Source organism: Aethalodelphis obliquidens, unplaced genomic scaffold (assembly GCF_003676395.1).
Source record: "Aethalodelphis obliquidens isolate GAN/ISIS:26980383/991018 unplaced genomic scaffold, ASM367639v1 scaffold1, whole genome shotgun sequence".
Lineage (NCBI taxonomy): Eukaryota > Metazoa > Chordata > Mammalia > Artiodactyla > Delphinidae > Aethalodelphis > Aethalodelphis obliquidens.
Window position 1 is genome coordinate 83,673,644 of NW_020837945.1, and position 24,703 is coordinate 83,698,346.

Below are 24,703 nucleotides of genomic sequence, written 5' to 3' on the forward strand. Positions count from 1 at the left end.
CCAGGGAGAGGACTCTCTTGCAGTGTCTACAACTAACTGAGCAGCCTGTAACTCTCACCTGTTTTGCAAGGTTCTTCCTATCTGTTCATCTGAATCTGGGAAAAGCTCGTCGTCCAACTTTTAGCTCTAATCTACAAGGAATCTTTATGTTTATTCATTAAATTTCCCTTAATAATACTTTTGCAAGAGGGCCCTTTCTAAATCTATACTCCCTTTTGTGAGAATGTAAAATAACTCATTTAAACAGAACCTAGCAGGCAGGAAGAATTCAAATGCTGGCTAATTATCTACTTGTTCATTATTGGTTAATACCCTTATAATACTCCCGTTGCTATCAATATGATATACAAATTCACTTCCTGGTTAAAATTATATTTTCTGGAAAGTAAATTGAGTGGGAGTCTTGTCTCTTTTTGAGAATTAAATGCTTAGTGTTATTCTTTTTTTTTTTTTTTTAATTTTTTGCCACGTTGTCTGGCATGTTGGATCTTAGTTCCCCGACCAGGGATCGAACCTGCGCCCCCTGCATTGGAAGCACAGAGTCTTAACCACTGGACTGCCAGGGAAGTCCGCCCAGTGTTCTGAAAAAGATCTGCAACGCTATGCGGCAGATAATGCTGTTACAGAAGGGGGTCCCCTTCCAGGGCCCGAGAGTGGGCTGTTGTCTAACACTCGGAAATGAATTATCCAAGGAGACACACTTAACTGACAAGCAAAAGACTTTATTAGTATGGACATATATACACTACCAAATGTAAAATAGATAGCTAGTGGGAAGCAGCTACATAGCACAGGGAGATCAGCTCGGTGCTTTGTGTCCACCTAGAGGGGTGGGATGGGGAGGGTGGGAGGGAGACACAAGAGGGAGGAGATATGGGGATATATGTATATGTATAGCTGATTCACTTTGTTATACAGCAGAAACTAACACACCATTGTAAAGCAATTATACTCCAATAAAGATGTTTAAAAAAAAAAAAAAAGACTTTATTGGGAAAGGGCACCCAGGCGGAGAGCAGTAGGGTAAGGGAACCCAGGAGAACTGCTCTGCCACACGGCTTGCAGTCTTAGGTTTTATGGTAATGGGGTTAGCTTTCCAGGTTGTCTCTGGCCAGTCATCTTGCTTGGCCCATATTTGGTCTGACTCAGGGTCTTTCCTGGTGGCACATGCGTCTCTCAGCCAAGATGGGTCCCAGCATGAGGATTTCTGGGAGGTTGGCAGGACAGAGTAGGGCTGGCGTCTCCTCCCTCCTTTTGGCCCCTCCCGGATTTCCCACACACACACACACACCCAAGGTCTCAGCGGTGGCACACAGTGGAGCAGGGCTTCCGACCACCAGCTGGCTTTAAGCCAGCACTGGTGACCACTGTGCACTGGCCTAAGAAGGCAGTGTGATTCAACGGACTTGTGATTACCAGCCTGGGAAAGTGGACCCTGGACTTATCTCCTCTCTGTCTAGCTCTCTCTCTGGGCTTGGGCAGGCCACAACTTCTCCAGACATTGATTTCTTACCCAGAAAAAAAAAAACCCCAAAAAACAAAAAAAAAACATTGAATCAAATGATCCCTTTGCTGTCCCTTGTAGCAAACTCTGAATCATTTTTGTGAATCAGCAGGGAAGGGGGAAGAATACAATGTTAATAGTCCCTTCATTTAAGGAAAAAGGATACCTGCTTTTGTGAATGAGTTTTTGATGTTCCTGAAGGAAGCCTCAAGGGGAAACTGTAAAAGGTCCACAGAGTGGTTGGGGATAACCCAGGAAAGAAAGAGAAAGATGAGAAACTGAATATGTCACTTATCTAGAAAATTAAAAACAACAGCAAAACAAAGACATTTAGGAATAGAAAAATATAGGTAAGAGCCCTCCTCCCCCAAACAAATAGATGATCTTACGAAAATTTCTTTCACTTCAGAATGAAGAAATACTTGAAAGCAGTCATGATGGGGAGAACCCTGAGCCAGAGCAGCTTGACAGTTCCAAAAATCTCTCCCCCAGCAGGTAAGATTGCACATCTCTTTGTAGAAGTCATTTTAACCCTTTAGAGGGGTGAGGGTAATGGGGGAGGAGGGTAGGGTATGCTCTGTTTTAAATCTCATCACTTACCTTTCCTAGATAAAATCACATATTTATTCTTTATACTAACCTTCATTGTGTACCGGAGAACAAAACTCATGAATCTCATAAAAGCAAAAAGCAAGAGCTGAAAATGGCATCTCATAAACCAGGCTTCCCAAGATACTCAGTTTTTAAAAACAGTGTATTATCAAGAAAATACTAAATGAAAAACTATTGCTAATATTGATTGAATTATTGGTTTTAAAGCATTTAAAGGATATAGATTCCCCATAAACACAGTTTATACAAATGTAATGCTATTTTTGGCCTACAGCAAGGTGTTTGCATGTATGTGAATGCTCTGCAGATCAGAAAGCCTAAATTATGGCAGTTAAGACCAAAAGCATGAGAGGAAATACATTTTTTTAAAAATTTTCCTTGTACTCAGAATCCCCATCATTACTTCTATTCTAGCCTTTGTCACATTGTTTTACCCACACCATTTGACTTATTCGTTTATGAGCTGCTTTTATCTCAAGGGTCTATCATGTTTAGCTCTTAGCAGGCCTCCAAAAAAATGCCTGTAGAATGAATGAACAAACATCTTTAGGAATTTGCTCCTTGATTAAAGCCGGTATTAGTTTAATTAGATTACTTCCTAGTCTTTCACTTTAAGGTGTACTCAAGGAAACATGTGGGCTCTTACTGGTTGAATATACCTTTGAGTTATAGTAAATGGCCCAATTCAGCATATCTGAAAGTGTATTTACTTGGGTTATGTCTGAAAAGCACCACCTGGCAATGTATTCTGTTATTTTCCTTAAGTGACAGTATATCATTGGGAACTTTTCTATTACTACAACCATACTTACTTTTATAATTGTAATTTTATAATTCTTATAATGAATCCTTTATGTTAGTTGATGAATTATTGTATTAATTTACAGGAAATGATTAAATCATACTTCTAATGAGAAATGCAAATGGGAGAAGTTACAGCATTTAATGAAACAAAAATATCTAAGATTCTTGCAAAAGATCTCTGAGAAAAGGCAAAATTAGCCAGTGGATTAAGGAAACAGGAGAATCTATAAGACTACTGTTTTAGTTCTACAACCAGCTTTGAATAAATACTATAAGATCACCATCTTTGCTGCAACAGTTTAATCTATATTCCCTTATTCATTTTTGATTTTATAGATTTGAGTTTTTATGTATAACTAATACAGATTTGTTGGGCTAGAGTTGATAGGTACAATATGCTTGGCACATAGTAAGCAGTCAGATTTTGTTGAATAAATTATAAGCTTTTAAGTAGTGCAGGTAAAATGTTATACCAGATAGTGTTCATTAAGGGTCCTGAATAATTAATCTCTTTTCATTTTTGGATGGCTTGCCAGAATAACATTACTTTATTATATTTGGGAAAAATAATGATTCTAAGCACTGTGTGATAGCACTGTGCATAGTCCCTACCCTTCATAACTTATATTTTAACTAGGAAAAAACACATGAAGTGATTCCTAGGTAGCACAATAAAATATTTGATTAAATATATACTTTAGAGGGAGGGGAGGAGATGCTTAATGGAGGAGCAAGGGTAGGGTTGTAAATCCAAGATTTCAACAGTTTCAGGAGAAACAGTGTTCCTAGCAAGGGAAACCAATTTATGCAAGGTAAGATCTCATGAATGAGATCTGTGATGAGTAATAGCGGCAGTGGGAAAAATAAAGCTACAGGGAATGAAGGAGGAAAAGAAGATTAGATAAGGCCTTGAAAATCAGGTAGAAGAGATTAGATTTGATGCTGGGGCAGTAAGGAGCCTTTGAGGTCTGGAGCAAAGGAACATCATAATGAAAGCTGCGACTGAGGCTAGTCCAACTGCAGAATGCAGTCACTGCAGGGAAAGCAGAGTCAAGGAGACACCTAACATTTCTCTCATTATTACAGAAGAATGAGCAACCCTGTCTGATTCTCACTGCAGCTATGGTATTCAATTAAAGTCCCCAAAATAGGTCAACTTAACTCTTCTGAGTCATCATCATTTTAGTCCCAACTACAAACACCCCAGCCATGCCGTGCAAGTAAAAGTTCTACTACAACCAAATAATTCAGATGCTTCCAAGTTTTAAAAAATATATAGATTGAATCACACCATGTACTATGCTAAGAATCAAGCCAGAATCAGGTGAAAAGCAGATGAGCACATACTATGTACAGATATACTGAAACACCAAACACTGCAGAGCAGGCCTAAGAATATTCATAACGTTAAGAGACTAGGGCTAAATTTGAATCAACTGTTGAATAGCTAATGATATCAAATAAAAGGAAAATATGACCTTTCAAATGATGTCTTAAGGCACTATGGCTATAGATAGGTTCTTATTTCATCTTTTCCTGAACAATCTATTAGGAAAGAAGAATTCCCTCACCTAGACATTCCAGCATAAATCTTTCAACAAACAAAAGAAGCATTTTAGATGGCTCCACAATGCAGAGGACACAATAATCCTCTATCATGGGCACAGCAGCAAGTCTGAACAGGAAATAGGATTATGATCATGTACTACAGACCTCTCTGACATTAAACAGAACTAGTTGATTATATAAACAAATGGTGTTCACACACGAGTTTAAAAACCTTTGCGAAAATACACATCTGTTGACAATTTTCAAGTTGTTTATTGGAAATCATAGATTTATTTTTAAAAACCCTCTATTTTGCCATATAAGCAAAATTCAAATAATATAAATATTTAACATTTTGGTATAAAATTAATAATATGGAAAAAAGACGCAAACCAACCAAGAGGTAAAAAGTTTTTAGCAATAACACTGTGTATAACTGTCAATTGACCATCCAGGCTAAGAGTTTATTTTCCCTTTACTGATGATTTTTAAAAGACAGCCTTGCACCGGAGCACCAAAAAGTTTTTTCCTTCCTTTTTAAAAGGTTGGAATCCTTTATTTACAATTAATCTTCTCAGTACTTTAAATCTGATGAAGGAAGTGTCTAGCAATTTCCTTCTTATTAAAAAAAGGAAGTACCTTCATATTTCCTTCATATTTAACTGTTTCATTCTATTTTAAGCAAAAATAAAAAGATGAACACAATTGAGGGGAGCTCTTTCACAAATAAATAACTGTTTCACAAAAGTATTGCTGTAAACAAGATCATTTTGATGGCCAGAGAGACACTGATGTTTTCAACCAATGGCAAATTTAAACAGTTACAAGTATAGATACACAGGGCATATATATGGCCAAAAGGCAAATGGTTATTAAAGAATCAACTAATAAAAATTAATTATAAACCTGGTTTGTCAAAATACGCTTTTGTTCTCTACAGTTTTTTAAATTGGTCAGAAAATTAAAACTGTAATGATCTAAAAACCCTGAACCTACTCTGAAAGTAACGAAAAACTAGAATGTTTGATACCATAGTTTTGACATGAGTTAAAAATTTTAAATTATCTGAGCAATCAATGTAAACAAGCTTCAATTTTCAAAATAGAAAAAAATTAACAAAAAATTTCTGTAAACATTGAGAAGCTACCTGCAACAAATTATACATATCATCATCCAGTTGTGTATACTGAGAATTCTTTTTTAGTTTTTTTGCATGTTTCAGACATGTTTCAGACATCTTACTTAGTTTTCCCTAACAGGAGCCTCTGCAGACAAAGGGTTTATAATCAGTTCAACTGCTTTTGCTGAAGTCACTATTTTGGCTTTCATATAATCCCCCTAACAACAGACATCACCTAGTTCTTTCTGTAGTGAGGGGAGGTTGTTTGCATCATAGCCACATTTTTATCCTGCTCTGTAAAATAAATGTAATGTGGTATTGGATCTCAGCCACATTTCTTTGATTACAAGAAACCTACAGCTTTACAAATGCTTTAAATCTCATTCTGGTGACGTTTCTATCACTTTCATTCTACTTTGAAGTTGGAAATATTTATAAGTTGAAGATAACCTCTGACAGTTGTTGTGATGAAAGAGTAGATTTTTTTAAAATACTACAGCTTCGATTTGATGTTTAATACTCTCAATTTTAAAAGCTGAACTCAGAACAAAGTCTGTGGTTTATGAGACCCTGTTGGAGAGGGGTAGGCTAATTTTAGTAATCAATACAATTTAGACACTAAAACTTTTATTTTATAAATTATGGAGAAAAGAGGCTTTTAATGTTCTATCTTTCCTTTTGAATTCTTCATTATTATATTCCTCTATGTAAACTTACATTCAAATAGCTGCCTTAAAAACAGACCCATATTGAATATTTAAAAACCAGTTGAAAAATTCATTAAATTAAAATCAGCTTATTTGAATTAACAATGATTTCTCTCTAGAGAAGGACCCCATGAGTAAGACACTGTCCATGTTTTGTGTCATTTTCTAATAATCAAAAAGAACCATAATAAAGTACCAGTTAGGGCAGAACTCATGACTTCTCAAATTTCACATTAAACTTTGAAAAAAAGATATGAATATATTTAAAATGACTCCAACAGTATCCAGGTAAAATAGCTACATGGATGTGACAGTAAGTGATTTGACAGTTTATAAAGAAATTGTGTACATTTTCCTAAATCTCCTCTGAAGAAGAGGAAACTTTCTTTTACCAGATTCATGTACTTTCTTCTAGGCCAATCCTCTCCTGCCTCCACCAACTCCATCAAGTGCTCTTTAATCAAAATAAACTTGTATACCTGGTCTAACAATATATCCATTTCTTTGAAATGTTGTACTATACACTTACTTGGTATTTTCCAAAAGCAGTTATTCTAACACCTAGGCACCTTAATAACTTCTCTACACCTCTAATATACACGTGGTACTGTGAACTTGAAATTCCCTTTAGTTTTGTTTTCATAAACCTTGTCTAAATATAAATTCCTTGATATGAATTTAGGCAATGAAGTAGATAAGTTATATTGAAGGGCTTCTAGAATCAAAGAAACATTCTGATAGACAGGGCTTTCAAAATATTTCTTTGTTCTTCATATTCATTTCACTTATGGTATAGACAAACATTTAAAGGTTTTTTCATCCATGTCTGGCTCAGTGACAGTGAAAACATACAACATTCAAGTACTATTAGGCAAAGGCAGCCCTACACGGATACGTATCCTCACAGGTCAGTTTGCAAAGGAGGACTATCTTAATTATTCTGCAGTATAATTGACCAAAGAAACCTTTTGAAATCATTTTTACTCTTGGGTCTGTGGCATCCTTCCAAAGGTCCTGAAGGTCTTCTACATGCCCATGAGATGTCATCATTTTTTCATAGATGCAGGGATGATAAGGAGTTTTACCTTCCCCGGAGAAAAACACATGGTATTGTGGTACTATCCCTATTTTATTGGCACAGAGGCCCATGAACACATCGTCTATGTAAAGACTAGAGTTAAGTGTCTGTGATGCCTCATAGACTTTGGCGGCTACATCACCAGAGATCACGTAGGCGGCTCCTGCAGTATAGTCAGGGTAAGCCGGCCACTGGTACATTTCATAGGAGACATAGTATTTGCTGCTTTTGTCTCTGACGGGAGGGGCACCACGATGAACACGACCAATCCAAAAGTCTTGAACACCAATTCGTTCTAAACTCTGAAGGTATTCAATAAGATTTGGCATGTGAATAAATATGTCATCATCAGCAGTCATAAGGAATTTCGCATGTGGACAAAAGCTATTTGCCCAACTGAACTGCAGAAGAAATTTAAGAGTAAGATTATAGAAAGAATCAGCAAAGCCTTGCTGAATTATATCATTGTACATCTGATCTTCCCAAACCAGTCTTCTCTGAAGTCTTTCTCTTGTCAGTGGGTCAGAAGGTGTTCCTAAGACAAACAGAGTTTTAATGTTGGCGTTAAGTTCAGAGCGAACATACTTCTCATTGCCCCATGTTTTCCTAATGGCAGAACGGCGATTGTAGTTTTCAGGAGCAGTCTTTACAAACAGTAAGAGCAGGACGTCTTGTGTTTGACACTTCTCCTCATGGTTTATCAAGTACTGGTAGCGAGGAGCCCCATCCTCGCTGCGCTTAAGAGACAGGCTATCATTCACAAAGTCGTAGCTATTTATGAGGTATCTGTAAGAGTAGGACTTCATGTGGCTCACGATGTGGTTATCGATCGGTATCCAGAAGAACATGAGGCTTAGTACAAAACAAGTGGCAAATAACTGAATAAATTGCCATTTTTTTACTCTCCTGCCACTAACAAACATTCTGACGTCCATTCAGGTCTGTTTTTATTCAGGGTCAGTTTTAAATGGGTGCTTCCTTCTTCAAGACCATAGGACTTTGTATTCTTTAGAACAGATGTGCATGTTGGTCATTAAAAATGTAAAAGGAGCTTCTTATTTCACAAAATATTTTAATACCATTTTTTTCGGAAAGGGGAGAAAACGGAACACACTGCAGGATGAGGACACTGGCACATCAGAATGCTCCCACTCTGACATCCTTCATTAAGTTCGGAATTGGCCTTACGCAGCTATTCTGTGTACTCCTTTTTGTGAAAGTTAAGTGCAACCTATTAGATTTAGAAAGAGAAAAAATGAGAAGTGAATAGGTTACTGAGTTACCAAAAAGAAACAGACTACTCTTAATTCCTTAAAAACGATATGTAACCTGACTGATCTGGACAAAAGGTGATGGGGCAGCTGGTGTTGCGGGGAGGCATACAGCTGTTTATTTTTTCAGGGGAATCCAGGGAGAGGGAAAGAACCACTCTCTACCATCTTCTCATTCAGAATACAGAGACCCTTTTCTCTTTTCAACCTTAAAAAAAAAAAAAGCATCCAGTATGTCTATCATCTTATATACTTAAAGTTAAAATTTCTCAAATGGGTGTATCGATGAATCTATTGACTTGGAATATAGTCAGGATGACAGCAGCTATATAGTTCAGGGAACAATACTGAATGAAAAGGAAGTTCCTAATAGTAAAAATCCATTAAAGCTTGCCCCAGACAAGGCAGGAATAGGAGTAAGATTTTTTTTTTTTTTCAAATCAAGGTTCATAATCAAGGAGTTGAGATATGCTTCTCAAAAGCATAGTCCAAACTCTCTCTAACCAAAGTGACCTTTGTACAGTCATCTTCTTTCTGTACTTTTCCATTTGGAAACTCCACAGGCATCTCAAATTTAACATGTTCAAAACTGGGAAGCCACAGGATTATAACCAACAAGCACTGTCTTTGTAGTCAGGCAATTTGAACACCAGTGCTGGCTCAGCCACTTACTGTATGTTGTACTTTATCATGCATCTAACCCAGAAATGTAAAAAATTCTAATAACACTGCTTAATTTGAAGTCTTAAATGGGAAGATTAAATGGGAACATACATAGAGGTATAGATAGAGGAAGGTAGATAGATAATAATTACCTGCACATGGGGGTACTCAAATGCCATTTCTACTGTCTTCTCCCCTAAAATCTGTTTCCATTTTTTCTTTGTGTCTGACTACACTTCATGTGTCTGTGCCAGAAATCTGAAAGTCCTCCTTTCCTTCCTCTTCTGTATCTAATTATTTAATCTTGTGAATTGCTTCTTCTAAACCTCTCTTCACCTTTTCATGTCATCTTCACTTCTCAGCCAGACCAGTACAGCTGACTGAAAGATCTCTGGCCAACCCATCCTCCCCACAGAGTGACCTTTCTAAAACTCAGATCTAACCATGAGACTACCTGAGCTCTTGAAACCCCTTCAGATGCTCTCCACTAGTTGACAATACCAAATTATTGGCTGAAAGCTCAGACACCCTTGCTATTTCACACACACCAGCCTTTGCACCAGCAGTCCTGTGGCCTGTTAGCCCCACTCCCCTTGCTAAAGGAAGTCTACTAGTCCTAATTAAATTCTACAGGCATCTGCCTCTGGGAAGTCTGAATTGGGCCCCCTGCTCTTACCTGTACTGCCATAACACCTTCTTTTTTTCTCTTTTTTTTTCAAAAAATTTTATTGGAGTATAGTTGATTTACAATGTTATGTTAGTTTCTGCTGTACAGCAATGAGTCAGTTATACATACACATATATCCACTCTTTTAGATTCTTTTCCCATATAGGCCATTACAGAGTATTGAGTAAGAGTTCCCTGTGCTATACAGAGGGTTCTTATTAGTTATGTATTTTATATATAGTAGTGTGCATATGTCAATCCCAATCTCCCAATTTATCCCTCCCCCCCTTTTCCCCCCTGCTAACCATAAGTTTGTTTTCTGCATCTGTGACTCCATTTCTGTTTTGTAAGTAAGTTCATTTGTACCATTTTTTTAGATTCCACATGTAAGTGATATTATATGATATTTGTCTTCCTCTGTCTGACTTACTTCACTCAGGATGACAATCTCTATGTCCGTCCATGTTGCTGCAAACGGCATTATTTCATTCTTTTTTATGGCTGAGTAATATTCCATTGTATATATGTACAACATCTCCTTTATCCACTCATCTATTGATGGACAGTTAGGTTGCTTCCATGTCCTTCCTGGCTGTTGTAGCCACAACACCTTCTTACATCCATCTTCTTGTACTGAGATTTTTTACTTAACTGCCTCCGCCCAATTACACTGTGAACTCTGACCCAAGGCACGAGATAGATGCCTTGTTGTAGATAACCTACCTCAGCATCCATGTCAGTGCCTGATACCTAGTAGGCGTTCTCTGAACGCTGGTGCAAAGAACCATGCTGGGGGTGGAGCCACCTGTCACTCAAGCAGCTGGTCACTTGGGAAGAACTGGGGTCAGGATGCCCAGCCAGGTACCACCTCAGATGAGGCCCCTGCCACCACTGCCTGCCACGTGTCCTCCCTTTCCTCCTACCACTAGGAGACAGCACCACCCTTCCTCGAGGATTCTGTCCCCAGTGCTTACCACAGTTAAGATGCAACATTTTGCCTGGAGAAGCAGGCTCTCCCCTCGGGCTTGACACATCAGTCTCCTGGGCTTTCAACAGACTGACAGGGAAAGGACAACGCAGATTCCAGGATGTCCAGGCTGGCGGAGTAGCTGAGCCCACATCACAAGCCCCAGGGCAAGGGCTTTGCTTTTGTGCCCAAAGACCTCATCCTCAAGTCCCCTACCCTTTGCCCCTGATAAAAAACCAGTTGCACACACTGAGAGCACCAGGCAGTACCGGCCTAACCTGGGCTGTGGGAATTCCTTGTTGACTTCAGGCCTTTCACATCCCCCCAGGATTACTCCACATGAGGGTGATAACTGCAAAAGCCAAGCATGCGAAAAGTCCAAGGAGGACAGGAGATTAGAACCAAGCCTCAGTGAGACTCTGTCTAGAGATAATCAGCACAGGCATCTTATCCCCAAGGGTAGAGATTTTTAAACTGCTAGCACCACTTAGGAAGCCACAAACAGCTTTAAAAAAAAAAAAGAAAGAAAGAAAGAGAGAAAAGAAAAAGGAAGAACAGAATAGAGAATGGCAGAGTGCATTGAAAGTAGTAAGTGTAAGTATTGTTTTGTGAAACTTTAAGTGTTGTGTGTATATACCTTTAGGGTTGTAAAGTAACATGCATTTTTATTGTGCTTTACTGTCAAAAAAGGTGAGGAATACTATTCTAAGGGCTAGATCAACGTTGGTAATTTCCCCCTTAGTTTGGCTGGTCATGGCGGACCGAATGCTCTAGGGTAGGTGAAGGACAGCAGGGAGCATCCATTTCTGATGATGGCATCTGCCTACACTTTGCACAATCACTTTCACTGGCTTGGGGGGAGTGGGGCACTTCCTCTCCGTCTTAACAGTGCTCACTTAGATAAGGTCCACCTCTGAAGGCCAAAACCCCCTTCTACTTCTTCCACGACACATACTGAAGGAACTGGAGGCTTAATGCGAAGTAACAGGGAATCCCTAACAGCAGATTTTAAGACAGCGTAAGTGTTTAAGAATTCTAAGAAAATTCTCAATTGAAACTAATCTGCTGTTTCTATTCCAAGAGATTCTGGGAAAGAAACAAAGAGGAGAGTAACCCTTGGAACCACAGGCAAAACTAGCTTCCCATTTCTGAGCAGCTGCACTCAGTAGTATGTTCCAAGGGCAGCTTGCTTTGCACCTATTCACAGTTGTTTACAACCCAGAGCTTCTTGCTAGACAGTCAGCCCACCAGCCCAACTCCGCCAGCACCCACTCGCACACTGCGCTCACAGAGGCCCTAGTCTCTCTCCCATGAATGGGGTCTATTACTCACCCGGGTGGAATGTTGCTGCTAACATTGCTACTACAGCCAAGAAACCAGCCCATAACATTGGTTTTGTCCCCTCCCTACCCCGCCATGTATGTATTTCCCTCATTTCCCTACATTTCTTCAATTGTTCCCAGTTGGCCTCTAAGAGTCACAACTGTTTTCTTAAAAATAAAAAAGAACTTGTCACAAAGCCAACCAGCCATGCTACTTCTTCAGGCTCAGCACAGTGTGTGAAGTTCTAAGACACGGTTTCTCCACCTGCAGCTGCTTGAATTGTTGGAGCCACTGTTTACGTCCGTCATAACCAAGTCTCCCTGATAGCGTTGATGTGATGAGGGGAAGACCTAGGAATGGTAAACGGCTCTTTTAGAGGACCCAGCTTCTCTTATAGCAAAAGAACACCCCAACTCCTCCAAAGTGAACTTAGTCACTAGCCCGGACTTTTCCAACCAAAAGCAAAAACACCTCCATGGTCTAAATTCATTTGTTACAACTAAATAACATTGCCCCAGCCCTGGCTTTGCTGATGGAGACCACACACAGGCAATCAAGGCCCACCCTCTGGTTCACACAGCCATAAAGCTTCTCTAAAGCACATCCTCTAGCTTCTGTACTCAAAGTGCTGGGTTGGGGGCTATAGAGAAGCCCACAGGCCTCCCTGACCTGGAGAAAGAAAATGCTAGTCCTAACAGGAAACAAAGCGATCCCAATAATGATTGTGAACTCAGCAACCATCCACAACAGAATGCTGTGGGTGCAGCTTCCTTTGTGCCTGCAGTGCGGCTGGGTGACCAATCAACAGGTTGGAACCAAGGCTACCCGGTTTGGGGCCAGATTTATTGTATAACCTCGGGCACCCCTCACTGCACTCTGCTGTGGTGACTTAATCTGCAAGCTGGGGGCAAGGATCAAAGTATTGTTACGGAGGGGATATAAAAATTACAGATGACTTCAGAGCCTGCTGAGAGAACAGGACAAAGAGCTGGTTAGAGGAAAATATGCAAATATTTGGAATATAACTTGGGTTTGCTTCTATCTGGATTGAGAAGGAACAGATATTCTTAGTATTCTCTTTCCTGATAGAAGTAGTCAGAAGAATAAGAACAGAAGTTGAGTAGGAACATCAGAAAAGAAGGTAGCAGACCCCACCCCAAATACTTCTCAGTCTAGGAGCTGTGCCCCTCAGCCACTCAAGAATATTTCTTCACGAGAGAGCTCTTTAAACTTTTCTGATTAAAAAGAACAAAAACAGGGCTTCCCTGGTGGCGCAGTGGTTGGGAGTCCGTCTGCCGATGCAGGGGACGCGGGTTCGTGCCCCGGTCCGGGAGGATCCCACGTGCCGCAGAGCGGCTGGGCCCGTGAGCCATAGCCGCTGAGCCTGCGTGTCCGGAGCCTGTGCTCCGTGGCGGGAGAGGCCACAGCTGTGAGAGGCCCGCGTACCGCAAAAAAAAAACAGAAAAAGAACAAAAACAAAAATAATTAGTGCATCTAGAGGCACTAATGAACCCTGATTTTTTTCTACTTCACTCCTGCTGTCAACCCATTTCTTTGTTGAGTCTACTTTTGTGATCCTAAAATATTACGCAAAATCTGCTGTAAATTTTGACATTTTAATCAAGATGATGAGGTCGGCATTTTAAGTTCAAGTTAAACAACCTCAGTGTCCAGTGTTTCAATTAATCCTATAAGTGTGTGAGTATTTGCTATGGAAATATCCCAGGTACAGTGGGAGTCATGAAGTCGTATTTTCTGGTCTCTGCTCTGAAAGCACCTACAATCTAGTTGAGACAAGACTCATGGTGCCCATGTGAAAACACAGTTCCCCCAGACAGCAACGGGGATGTCACAGTAAGGTACAGACAGTGTGTTGGCACTAATCTGGGTCATACCAACTCCAGGCACAATAGGAGTGTCCCCAGGAGTAGAGATCAGTGACAGTTGGATCAGAAGGGCCTGAGGATGAACAGGATTTAGGTGGCTGCCGAAGGACAAGCAGTCTGTTTCAGGCAAGAAAGGAAAGAAACAAAATATGGCAAATCCTTGAGAAACAGGCATGTGTTTGAAAGCAGGAGGTTGGGGTGTACTTATGGAGAACCTTGAAAATAAGGCAGAGAAGCCAGTGAGTGCCCAGGGCAGCAAGTCCCAGAAGTTTCCCTTTTTGTTTTTAGTGATAACTCCCTTGTCAATATTTATTAAACTTTATGCAAAAATCTGGCAGTGGTATGCAGGATGGATGCAGGATGCCAGGAGATCGGACACTGGTTATATCAGGGCCTCGTACTGAAGCAGAATGAGGAAAGGAGGGTCTAGTCTAGGATGGTAGAAGTGGGGAGGGAAGGAAGGAATAAAGAAGACCCTCTCAAGAAAAACAAAACCCCAGTGGTATGTGATGAGTGACAAGGAAAGGAGTAAAGGAGAGGAGAGAAACCTAGTTTCATGCATTCCTGACAAAAGAGGGAACTCTGGTCTCCGGAGTTAGGAGTGAGGAGGGGACATGTGTGGCTTTAGGCTGCGCTGACTGAGATGTTGGAGAGACAGCAGGTAGAGAAGTCCAGTAGGTAATCTGAGCCTGGAGGCAGACAGGACTGAAGGTCCGGTGGGCACCCTGCGTGTAAAGACGATGGAGGCTATGAACATGGGTGAGCCCTCCAGTGGGGGAGCTGAGCAGAGGCCTGGAACAGTAAACTCTGGGGAAGGAGAAGGGGGAGGAGTAAGAAAAAACAGAAACTAGCTTAAAGGGCTGGTCCGTCAGAAAATTAAGATGGGGTAACAAAGAAAATTAAGATGGAGACAGTCGCAAGGCAGGACGTAAAGGCTAGTCCTGGCGCTCGAGTGGGAAGACAGACGTGGAGCAGTGAGAGCTGTGCTGGGAGCGCAGGGGGCTCTCAAGGTGGGGTTGGGTGGAGTTAGGGAAGGCATCTTCCAGGAGGACAAGCGGCACTGAATCTAGACCTGAAGGCTGAGTAATGTTAACTAGAGAAACCAGTGGGTTTGAATTCAAAAATGCATATATTTTTGTGTCCACTCCTTTGTTTCTTGACCACCGTTTCTGGCCATCATTGTGATATATGAACAACATCCAATCTTGGGGAAACTACATTTCTACGTCTTACCCAGTAGACATACAACACTCAGAAGCCTAAGGAGCCCAAGTCATTTATGTGGCTTCACTTAGACCTGCATTTCTTCTGAAATTTCAAATTCCAGTCCACTCTCTCTTCAGCCACAACCTCTAAATATTCATCTGGAATCCTCTGCACCCCCCACCTGCCCCCTAACACCCCGGGTCCAGCCAGCCATCTCCTGACCTTTCTTCTACCTGCCTCCCTGTCTCAGATGCAGGATCACCTGGCACCTTTGCCCTCCTCTCCCTGGTTCCTGGCCTTCCACCCCAGCAACCCCAGACCTTGGGTCATTCCTGTCTTCTCTACAACACCTGCGGGCTGCTGGAGAAACATAACGCACCAGGCAGACAGCATCACCACAAGTGGCGATATCCAGCTGTGGGCAGAGTACTCAAGGCTGTGTGGCCGTCCTCCACTTGTCCTGGACCTTCTCCCTCTCCCAGGCTCTTCACCAGCCATGCTACATCATTCCCCCTCTCCCAAGGCCTGTCCTGCTCCTCTTAGCTGATGACTTCCCCTCCTGCCTCATAGAGAAAGGAAAAGACATCACACACATTCTCACCATCTCATCCCACATGTGCTTCCTCTTCGGGAATTCCCCAGGCTGGCCAGCCCTCGCCGTTCCCTCTGTAAAGCACACTGACCACTGTCAGGGGAGGGCAAGGGAGAGGCAAGTGAGGCAGTCGTTTGGGGCACAAAATATTAAAGTGATAAAAGTATGACTATAGACTAATGATGCTCCTCCAGTAAGTCACAGATTTTTTTTTAAAAGCCTCAATACTTGATACTTTTATGCTTAAGCTTTCATGACTTAAAGTCCCATGTGAGACACAATTTTTGGTTCCTTTCCAGGCATAACTCAAAGGAAAGAAAGATAACATTTTCTCTCCCATCTTTATGTTGCATATTGTTCTACATTCCAAGTATTTTTTTTCCTGGCTTGTTCTGATCATCTATTCCCTATTAAATGTAGCTAGAATCAATCCTCAGGAGCCAAACTGCCATGTTAAAGAAATCAGGAATAAAAAGCCCTGAATTTACTGGAAAGGCTATAATTTGATCTTCATAGATTCTTTTCTTAGTAAATTAGTTGTAGTAATTGGTGCTGAGAAACACAACAGGTTACTGTTTAGCACTATTTCCCCTTCTGTTTGCTCAAGAAGGAAGGAAGCAACCTGAAATGTGAATTTACAACTCACATTTTAAGTGGGAAAAATTAGATAGTCTCTCAATTATATTTTATTCTTTAATCAAATTTCCAATATAAGGCTGTAAAAAAGGACAAATTCCACTCAACAGCTGTCTTTAGGTGTTTTGTGGCTGTGACTAGCTATGAAACTTATCTCAAGCCATGGGCAAAGATTACAAGCCATTTGGAATTGTTATCCCTCCACAAAGAATACATTTTTAGAGTTAGTTCTTGATCCAGTGTTAGTCCAAAGACTTTAAATTTCAACTCTGCAAGCATGGATATGGGACAGTGGGAAAAGCTGGTTATAAAATGTATTGCTCTCCACTTATGTAAACTAAGTTATATGTTTCTTTATAAGTTAAACATGGGTGTCGATTTCTGTTTGCTGGTTATAGGAAAAATAAAGACAGGGAAATACAAAATGACCAAACAAGTAAAGACAGCCTCTAAGTAAAGATAAGCACTAAGGAAACTGGTGACAGAGGGATTATAGAATATATTATATTTCAGAGGAATTATATTAAAAGTTGCTGAAATTTCCCAGTAACCAGTTTGATTATACAGAATTTGAAACAAACAAAAAAGCTGAAATATAAAGAGGGTCTCAGAAAGGTCAAGCACTTGCTTTTCTAAGCTTGGCCTTCTGTATTCATTCTTGAGGCATATTTGTTTGGGTTGTCAGGGCTGCTTGCTCTTTAAATACAATTCTTAACAGTTTTGTTCTTGCCTACTTAAGGAACAAACTTCTCCTTATGCCCAGTCTAGCAACAGTTACTAACTTGGTGTGTTTACTGTGCACCAGGCTCTGTTCAGAATGCTTTACATATATAGTAACTCTTTAAGTCTCACAACAACCTATGAGGGAGAAATTATCTCCCCATTTTGCAGAAGAAGAAACTGAGGCACTGAGACATGGGATTAACCATGTAACCTCCATAAATTCCAGACCCTGTGGCAGCTCAGAAGCACCTGATCAGTTACAGCCCTGTCCCTGAGCTCCTCACCTGCCTTTTCTGGCACTGGCACAGCTGCTCTTCCTGGAGCTCCCAGAAGGATGGGAGGACAGGGAAGCAGGTAGGGCAGAACCAAGAGAAGGAACCCAAGGCAAAAGATTTGCTTCACTGTCTAAAGTTTGGAGTCATTTATGTTTTGCTACCACCTGCACTTCACCAGAGCTTGTTCTTATTTTCTTTGTAACATACCCTTTTCCTAACCTTCCATCTCAAGTTTCCCTCCTTCCTTTTCTTGATCTCAGTAGCACTAGACAATGGGCAAAAGTGACCGTGTAAGTCTGGGTCCTTTGGGTACATAAAGTCTTTCCCGCACAAGGAAGATTGGGGAATTTAAGGGTGGAGATTCAAAGTGGTAGAAGGGGGTAAAGAAAAAAGTAAGAAGGAGGGAAGGAGAAGAGAGTAAAACGTGTAGGACTCAGAGAGGATGTTTTAAGCAAGTATTCAATGAATAAGTATTGGATGAGATAAAAGGAGAGGAGTCGTACACAGCTGAGGTCAAATTATGATATGAAAAATAGTGATTTCAAAATAGGGTGACAATATAACCTGGTATAAGCCTGTTATATAAGCTATGCACATGAGCTTGTTGTCCAATGGCAGTTCATATGTCCCATTCTGGACACATTTGATTGTGGGTTCAGAGTATAAAAAATGAAGGTCTAAAACATAAGAGATATTTATAACACATTTCTGTCTCAGCTGATCAACATTTATTATAAGTTAACTACCATTTAAGCACCTGTCCTATCCCAGGCATTATGCTGCACAGCCCTGAAAGCAGGTAATACCTACATTTAATTCATTCAACAAATACTAATTTATCACATACTGTGTAGTAGGCCACAGACAGGATGCTGAGAGGGCTTCAAAGATGTTTCCAGTGTAGATCCCCTCACAGTAAGAAAATGTTCCGGTGCAACCTTGAATCTGGACCTGATGGGGTCAAGAGAGTAGAAAAATCAAGAGTTTTAGAATGTGAACAAAAGTAATTTATATTCTGCAGCTTCCATTTACTAATCACATGAGCTTGATTTGTCTCTAAACCTTGTACCAACAGTGTTTTCTGAGGATCATTTGAGAAGATTTATTGACAGAATGTGGTCCAGATCAGGGGTTTGATGTATGCTAATTTCCTTTCTCTAGAAATTGCTGATGCATCTTTACCATGATGGTTTAGTTAATAGATGGCCGATATTCTTTATGGGTTATTTTCCTTTCAAAGTGATGAGCTATACTCTTTATATTCTTCTCAAAAATATTTATTGAATATGAGTTTTTTGAAATACTGATCTGATTGCTAAGGGCCACTAATACATCTCAAATACTGTTGTGACTGAGAACAGAGGTATCATTCCTAATTGACTGAACATGGTCTTCCATTATGCTTTACAGGAAAGAACAATACTGTTCCCACAAGCACTTAAAAATACATTTCAAAGGACACAGCCAAAAGTAAGGCCCTGTAAATTATGGAGAGGGAAACCTGAGTGGAGTCATCTTTTTAACTTACTTTGCTTAGAGCACAACCAAAACGTTGTCAAAAGAGTTGTAGAAAAGGAATAAAAGAGACAAAATAATGAAATTTCAGGGAATCTTAAGCTGGGTAATAGTGCTCTGAACTTGGAATTTAGGGGGCTTATTGCCTGCAGACTTGGTAGAACATTCCTTTCTGTTTAAAAAAAAAAAAAAAACTGGCTTCTAGTGTTAAAACGTTCACTATGGAAGATAAATAAGTTACTGGTCAAAGCCAGCCTCTGAATGTCTAGCACTAAAATGCAAAAAGAAATCACTTCTGTTTATTCAAAGTTTACATCTCACCTGATCAAGTTGCTTATCTTTAAATATGAATTCTTATATCTCTTTTATATACGCAAACTGTAAGACAAATATTCTAGATTTACACTGTTCTGGCTAAATCTCTGCTGGCAGAGATTCTATATCTAATAGCAGGGCTCTTGTAATAATTTGCTGTTCCTCAATTTCTGGAACATAGATACAATGTATACATCTCCTCACAAGATTATTCCACAATGGAATAAAATAATGGCTATGGAAATATTCCCCAAAAGGTATAATGTGCCATAAAATGCAAAGCTAAGATTTATTCAGTTGAGTATATATAACACTCCAAAAAGACAGGATACATTTTGTTACTTTGAGAAGAAATCATTTCCTTCTGAATTTTTCCCAGTTTCTTTCTACCACATCCCATGTTCTGTTATGTAGACTCTAGTGCAGTTGGTCCTCAGAAAGAACTCTACCTTGACTATTTGAAAGTCACCGAGTACAATGATTCTAGCCAAAGTGACCCATTTTAAAAGATGACCCATTTCAAAACCCATGAGTTATTATTCAAGCTGTTCTATATTTGAGAATTTGAAAGTTATTTCCTTTTCTTACAATCTCATTTGAATCAGTCTTTTATAAAAGGGAAATTTGATCTCTATTTTAATGAAATATAATGTGACATTTTTTCCTTGCTAAAGCCTGCACTTTATGTTGAAAACTCTTCTCCACCTTCTGATGGTTTGTGTTTGTGCTTGGGTGTGTGTATGTGTGTGTGGTCAAAGCATTTGTGTGCAATATCATCTATGCCTCCTAAACATCCCTCATTTCTCACTTCCTCAGAAACAGCCTCTCTGAGCTTCAGCTTGAACTCTCCCTGTCACAACACTCATTCCCATCTTCAGGTGTCACGGTGAGCACCTGGAGGGCTGAGATTAGTCAGACTGAGTCACCCTCTTCCTCAGAGGGTGCTCAGTAAACACTCAAGGAGAGTGCCTGTGGGAGAGGGGATGGGAGAGAGAGAAGGAGAGGGAAAGGGGAGAATCATTTCAAGTATTTAATGGAAACATTTCAGGTATTGAATTTATCTTCTTTAAAAAGAAAAGAGTTGACTCCAAAAAGCTGCTCCCCCCTCTCCCCCGCCCTGTCACAGGATATAAAATCTACCATAAGTTTCTTTTGAGAAAGTTAAAACCTCAGGTGCTAATCACCAATCCCCCTTTCAGAAAGTTCAGGATGGGATCTTTTCAGCGCCATCACTGAATACAACTACCTTCAATCATCCTTTTCTGGGTCAGTTTCAGCTTCTCACACCCTTCTCCCTTCCCCCATAGGGACCAGGCAAAGTTTCCCAAAATAAAGGCACAGAGGAACAAATCCAGTTCTAATGGATGTACTTGCATCAGAGAATTACCCTAAATATTAGCTCCAAGCCACCACCAGCCACGGAGCGATTACAACTTTGGTGTCCCTTTAACATGACCCATAAACTATGAAAACCAACACTGGGAAAGAAAAATATAAGGTGTGTAGTCAGAGTCGGATGAAAAGTTCCTACTCTGGACCTAGGTAAGTGGTATCTGAGTAAGCAATTGACTCTGTCACTTCAGGATGCAAAATAAAATTCAGCAGAGTCAAAGGAAAGCGTGGCAAAGACCTCCCCACTTAGAAAGAGGTCTCTTTTTCCAGTTTCCCCGCCTGCCTACTTCCTTGTCTCCATTTCCCCAGCCAGTAACTCACCGAAAGCTTCCCTAGTCTGGCGGTTTCCCAATTCCCAACACGACACAGGATTTCTACCCGAATTCACCCCTGCAGCCTAGGTGTGGCTGCAAGGTTGGGGGCCACCAGCCGGAACGGAGGCCCGCAGGGCTCGGTGTTCTCCTCCCGGCTCCGGACGGTTTCGGCATCGCGGCGAAGCGGCCGCCTCGCGGAAGCTCCGAGGAAAGGGAACCCCGCCCGGCGCCGGGACACTTCACCCCGCCGGAGCTCCGGGCCCCCCAGCCTACCTGCTGCACCTGGGCGGAGGCTCGGCCCAGGGTCACGGTCGCTAAACGCCCGCCCGCAGGCCCGAGCAAACAAAGGCGCTCCGGAGAGGGAACGCGCCTCCTTCCCCACCGCGCTCTCGGGCTGCGGGCAGCCCTGACCCGCGGCGGGTAGGGCGGCCCCAGCTTCCCGACGCCGGGCCGGGCGCGCTCCGGACCAGTGTCTGCTTCAGCCGTGCCTCCCCGGCCCCAGCGCGCATTCCAACCTGAGCCACCGTGCGAACGCGCGTGCCTTCACCTCCTCGCGACTCTCTTCCCCTCTTGGCCCTGGAAACCTCACCGAGGAGGCGGAACAGACTCCGAGTCTCCGGTCCCGCAGCCCGGGAATTGCTCCTGCGGAGAGGCGCGGCGCGGCAAGGCGGCCAGGCCGGGCAGGGGCGGGGCGGAGGCCGGGCGGTCCGGAGCCCTCCGCTGTGGACCGAGGGAGTCAGTCTCCCCTCACAAAGAACAAACCAGGCGGGGAGTTGAGATTTATCCCCGCCGAGCGGGCTAGAACTTACCACATTTAGTGATCCGGAAGAGAAGACTACATTTCCACCCACCAGGGGCCTGGGCCCCTGCTAGGATGCGGTGGGATGCAGAGCATTTTTTTAAATGGTACGATTGATCACATATATTAATTCCATATGAAACAACTGGTCTCCGTACAGTTTGCATTAGGAGGTAGAATTTGTTAGACAGGCGATCCATTCGTTCAGAACATGCAAAGGTTTACTCATCTGCGGGAGATAAGTTTTGACTGAGTTGCAGTTCTCTGAGCACCTTATTTTCCTTTTCAGAGCAAGAGGTCTAAGGGCAGGCTAGACTTTAAAAGATCTCTTGTCACACCACTTACGCCTCGAGCTTCTGGGGGCCTCAGTGACAAAAGAAGGAAACTCTAATCTGCAGCATACAGTTTCGCTACAGCGGTTCGTTTTAAGAATGCAGTGGGACGGTGGGGAGAGACTCACCCCGCCCCACCTTCAATCCCAACTTAATTTCAAAGAGAGCTTAAAGCAAAACTCACCAAGTTCAAGACCAGCTCCTCAAACTCCCAAATCGCAGGTCGGCTCTCCTCCTGGCAGCGAAGCTAAAGTCATGGGGGTCTCCGGAACAAAACTTGCCCGTTTAAAATCTTGGTCAGGGGCTGGGCAGCCGGCTCTCGGCTGGGCTCGCCTCCCCGGAGGGGAGCGGGCTGCAGAGGGCAGATTGCGGGGGACCCAATCAGGGGCTCCCAGCGGAGGGCGGGGGCGCGGCCAGCGTGCCGCGTTTCCTGCCCCTCTTGGCGTCACTGACGAAGCCCAGTCTGGCCTGACCTTTGACGCCACCCCTGCGTGTTGGGGAAGGTGATGGGTCCCGCCTGAGTCTATTCCTGTCGGTGCATGGCAACTCCAGGAAGTGCTTCTCCACACCTCTTTAGTTATTTGAGATCATTTAGTCAGATCATCAACTGTGAGCTAGGATCCGCATGAATGTCCTCTTTGAGGTGTTTTCCCCATTCAAAATACTTAATACATGTAATAGACAAAATCAGGAGAACATAAATTCCCACTGAATGGAAGAGATTATAAATAAATCCTTTATGGGTTTAGTTTTTTGTTCTCCAAATATTGTTCTAGCATCCTCCTCATAGAACAAATATTATCATTTAACAGAGGTGATATTTTGAACGACTTTGTAATTGTATATATTTGAGAACATGAGAGAAAACAAAAGATTAACCCATTACTTCAGTAAAATAAAAGCTTTGGATTTGTTATTGTAAAAGGAATGACAGGTAATGACTTAAAAGTAGATTACTGAGTCAGTTTGAAACTGTAAATACAACATTGTACATGTTATTTCTAACTAGATTTTTAAGAGGTTTTGTTATTGGTGTTTTTTTTTTTTACGGTACGCGGACCTCTCACTGTTTTGGCCTCTCCCGTTGCGGAGCACAGGCTCCGGACGCGCAGGCTCAGAGGCCATGGCTCACGGGCCCAGCCTCTCCACGGCATGTGGGATCTTCCCGGACTGGGGCACGAACCCGTGTCCCGTGCATCGGCAGGCGGACTCTCAACCACTGCACCACCAGGGAAGCCCCTTAAGAGGTTTTGTAATTGCTTTCTTTAAGCTCCTTAGCATATTTTCAACCATGCAGTTATTTTCTTTCATATATTACCTGTAGAGAGCATGGCTCAGTACTGCTATTATCAACTCAGACCACGTGGCATGTCAGACCACAGATAGAAATATTTAGGTAATGTGATTTGTAAGGGAATCACTGACAGTGACCCATAAATAAGCTAATTTATTGTTAGTGCAGTGCAACTCCCTTTACCTATGCAAAATAAAACCCTGTTGGTAAGTAAACCCACAGACATTCCCCCTCCCCCCAGGTATCGTGTATGTTGTATTTATGTGCAAATGTTCAATTGCCATTATATTCCTGTCGCGTCATCTGGAACTAAACCCACATAAGTGCAGGTGTCAGCATGTGTGTATTCCGCATGCTCGAACACATAGGACTGTACCCACAAAAAATACAAACTGAACCAAACATTAATAAATACATATAAAAATCACATATTTACATCAGCCTGTATGGAGATAGACAAGCCAGACAGAGAAATGCTTCAAAAGTAAGTCAGGAGATTGGTGAGAGGATGTGGGGCTTTTGGTGGGAGGAGGGGAGAGGGTGTGGATGAGAGATGGGGTGGTCCAGAAGGCCTGCCCAGGTGCCCACACATGAACATACATGCACAGGGACGGCGTCTTTGCCCATCTGGGAGAATGATTTCCTACAGCAGGCTGGCTTCCCATCCCACCCCAGAAGGAGAGGAAGAGGATGATAGATTGGTTAGTATATAACAAAGTACTCAGTTTGTTTTGTTGGGAGAGAGTGCTTGAAATTAGTTGGAGATAAAATTAACTGATAGTAGTGAAGCTGATTTGACCATCAAAGAAGGAAGACAGTGTCGCCTTGCCCTCAGTGTCCACAGTAGCTGCTTGTGAACAGAGACCACTACAAAATTTATAAATGACTTTCAATCTCACCGTCAGGACTTTGCTTCAGAATTTAGGAAAGTGGTGGCAAAAAGAAAGCTGTAGCATCAAGATGGTAAACTTGAAAACTGAGAGGAATTGCAATTTGCATGTTAAATTTAGAAGGGAGAAGATAAGGCGGAGAAAGAGCAGAGGGAGAAGCAGATATAGGAGAGAGGACCAGAGAGTAGAGCATGTATTATTAGTTTTGGGGAAAAGAAGACTGAAACGAGTACAAGAGAACCTGGGAGATGGTGGGAGCAAAAGAGACCC

General features: G+C 41.8%; 2 protein-coding genes across 8 annotated transcripts in view; one reads left to right on the forward strand and one right to left on the reverse strand.

Annotated features, from left to right (window-relative positions):
• Positions 1-24,703, forward strand: part of MCF2L2 (MCF.2 cell line derived transforming sequence-like 2) — a 217,629-nt gene that overhangs the window by 131,741 nt on the left and 61,185 nt on the right. The window contains exon 15 of the mRNA XM_027122468.1: positions 1,914-1,999. Within this exon, the coding sequence (XP_026978269.1) occupies positions 1,914-1,999 (86 nt within the window). The remainder of the gene's footprint in view (positions 1-1,913; positions 2,000-24,703) is intronic.
• B3GNT5 (UDP-GlcNAc:betaGal beta-1,3-N-acetylglucosaminyltransferase 5) lies at positions 4,718-22,879 on the reverse strand. Of its 7 annotated transcripts, XM_027110757.1 has the most exons (6): positions 22,434-22,878; positions 21,126-22,146; positions 18,430-18,533; positions 15,958-16,041; positions 10,949-12,614; positions 4,718-8,604 (listed from the first exon to the last, which is right to left on the reverse strand). In XM_027110757.1, exon 6 carries the CDS (start codon positions 8,306-8,308, stop codon positions 7,163-7,165), a length of 1,146 nt encoding a protein of 381 aa, XP_026966558.1. In that variant the 5' UTR covers positions 8,309-8,604; positions 10,949-12,614; positions 15,958-16,041; positions 18,430-18,533; positions 21,126-22,146; positions 22,434-22,878; the 3' UTR covers positions 4,718-7,162. The 7 variants fall into 7 exon arrangements, with proteins under 7 accessions (XP_026966558.1, XP_026966561.1, XP_026966560.1 ...); XM_027110760.1 differs by lacking the exon at positions 15,958-16,041; XM_027110759.1 differs by lacking the exon at positions 10,949-12,614.

Excerpts from the sequence above, each read along its gene's own strand:
- B3GNT5 (XM_027110770.1), bottom strand. The coding sequence starts at position 8,308 with ATGGACGTCAGAATGTTTGTTAGTGGCAGGAGAGTAAAAAAATGGCAA.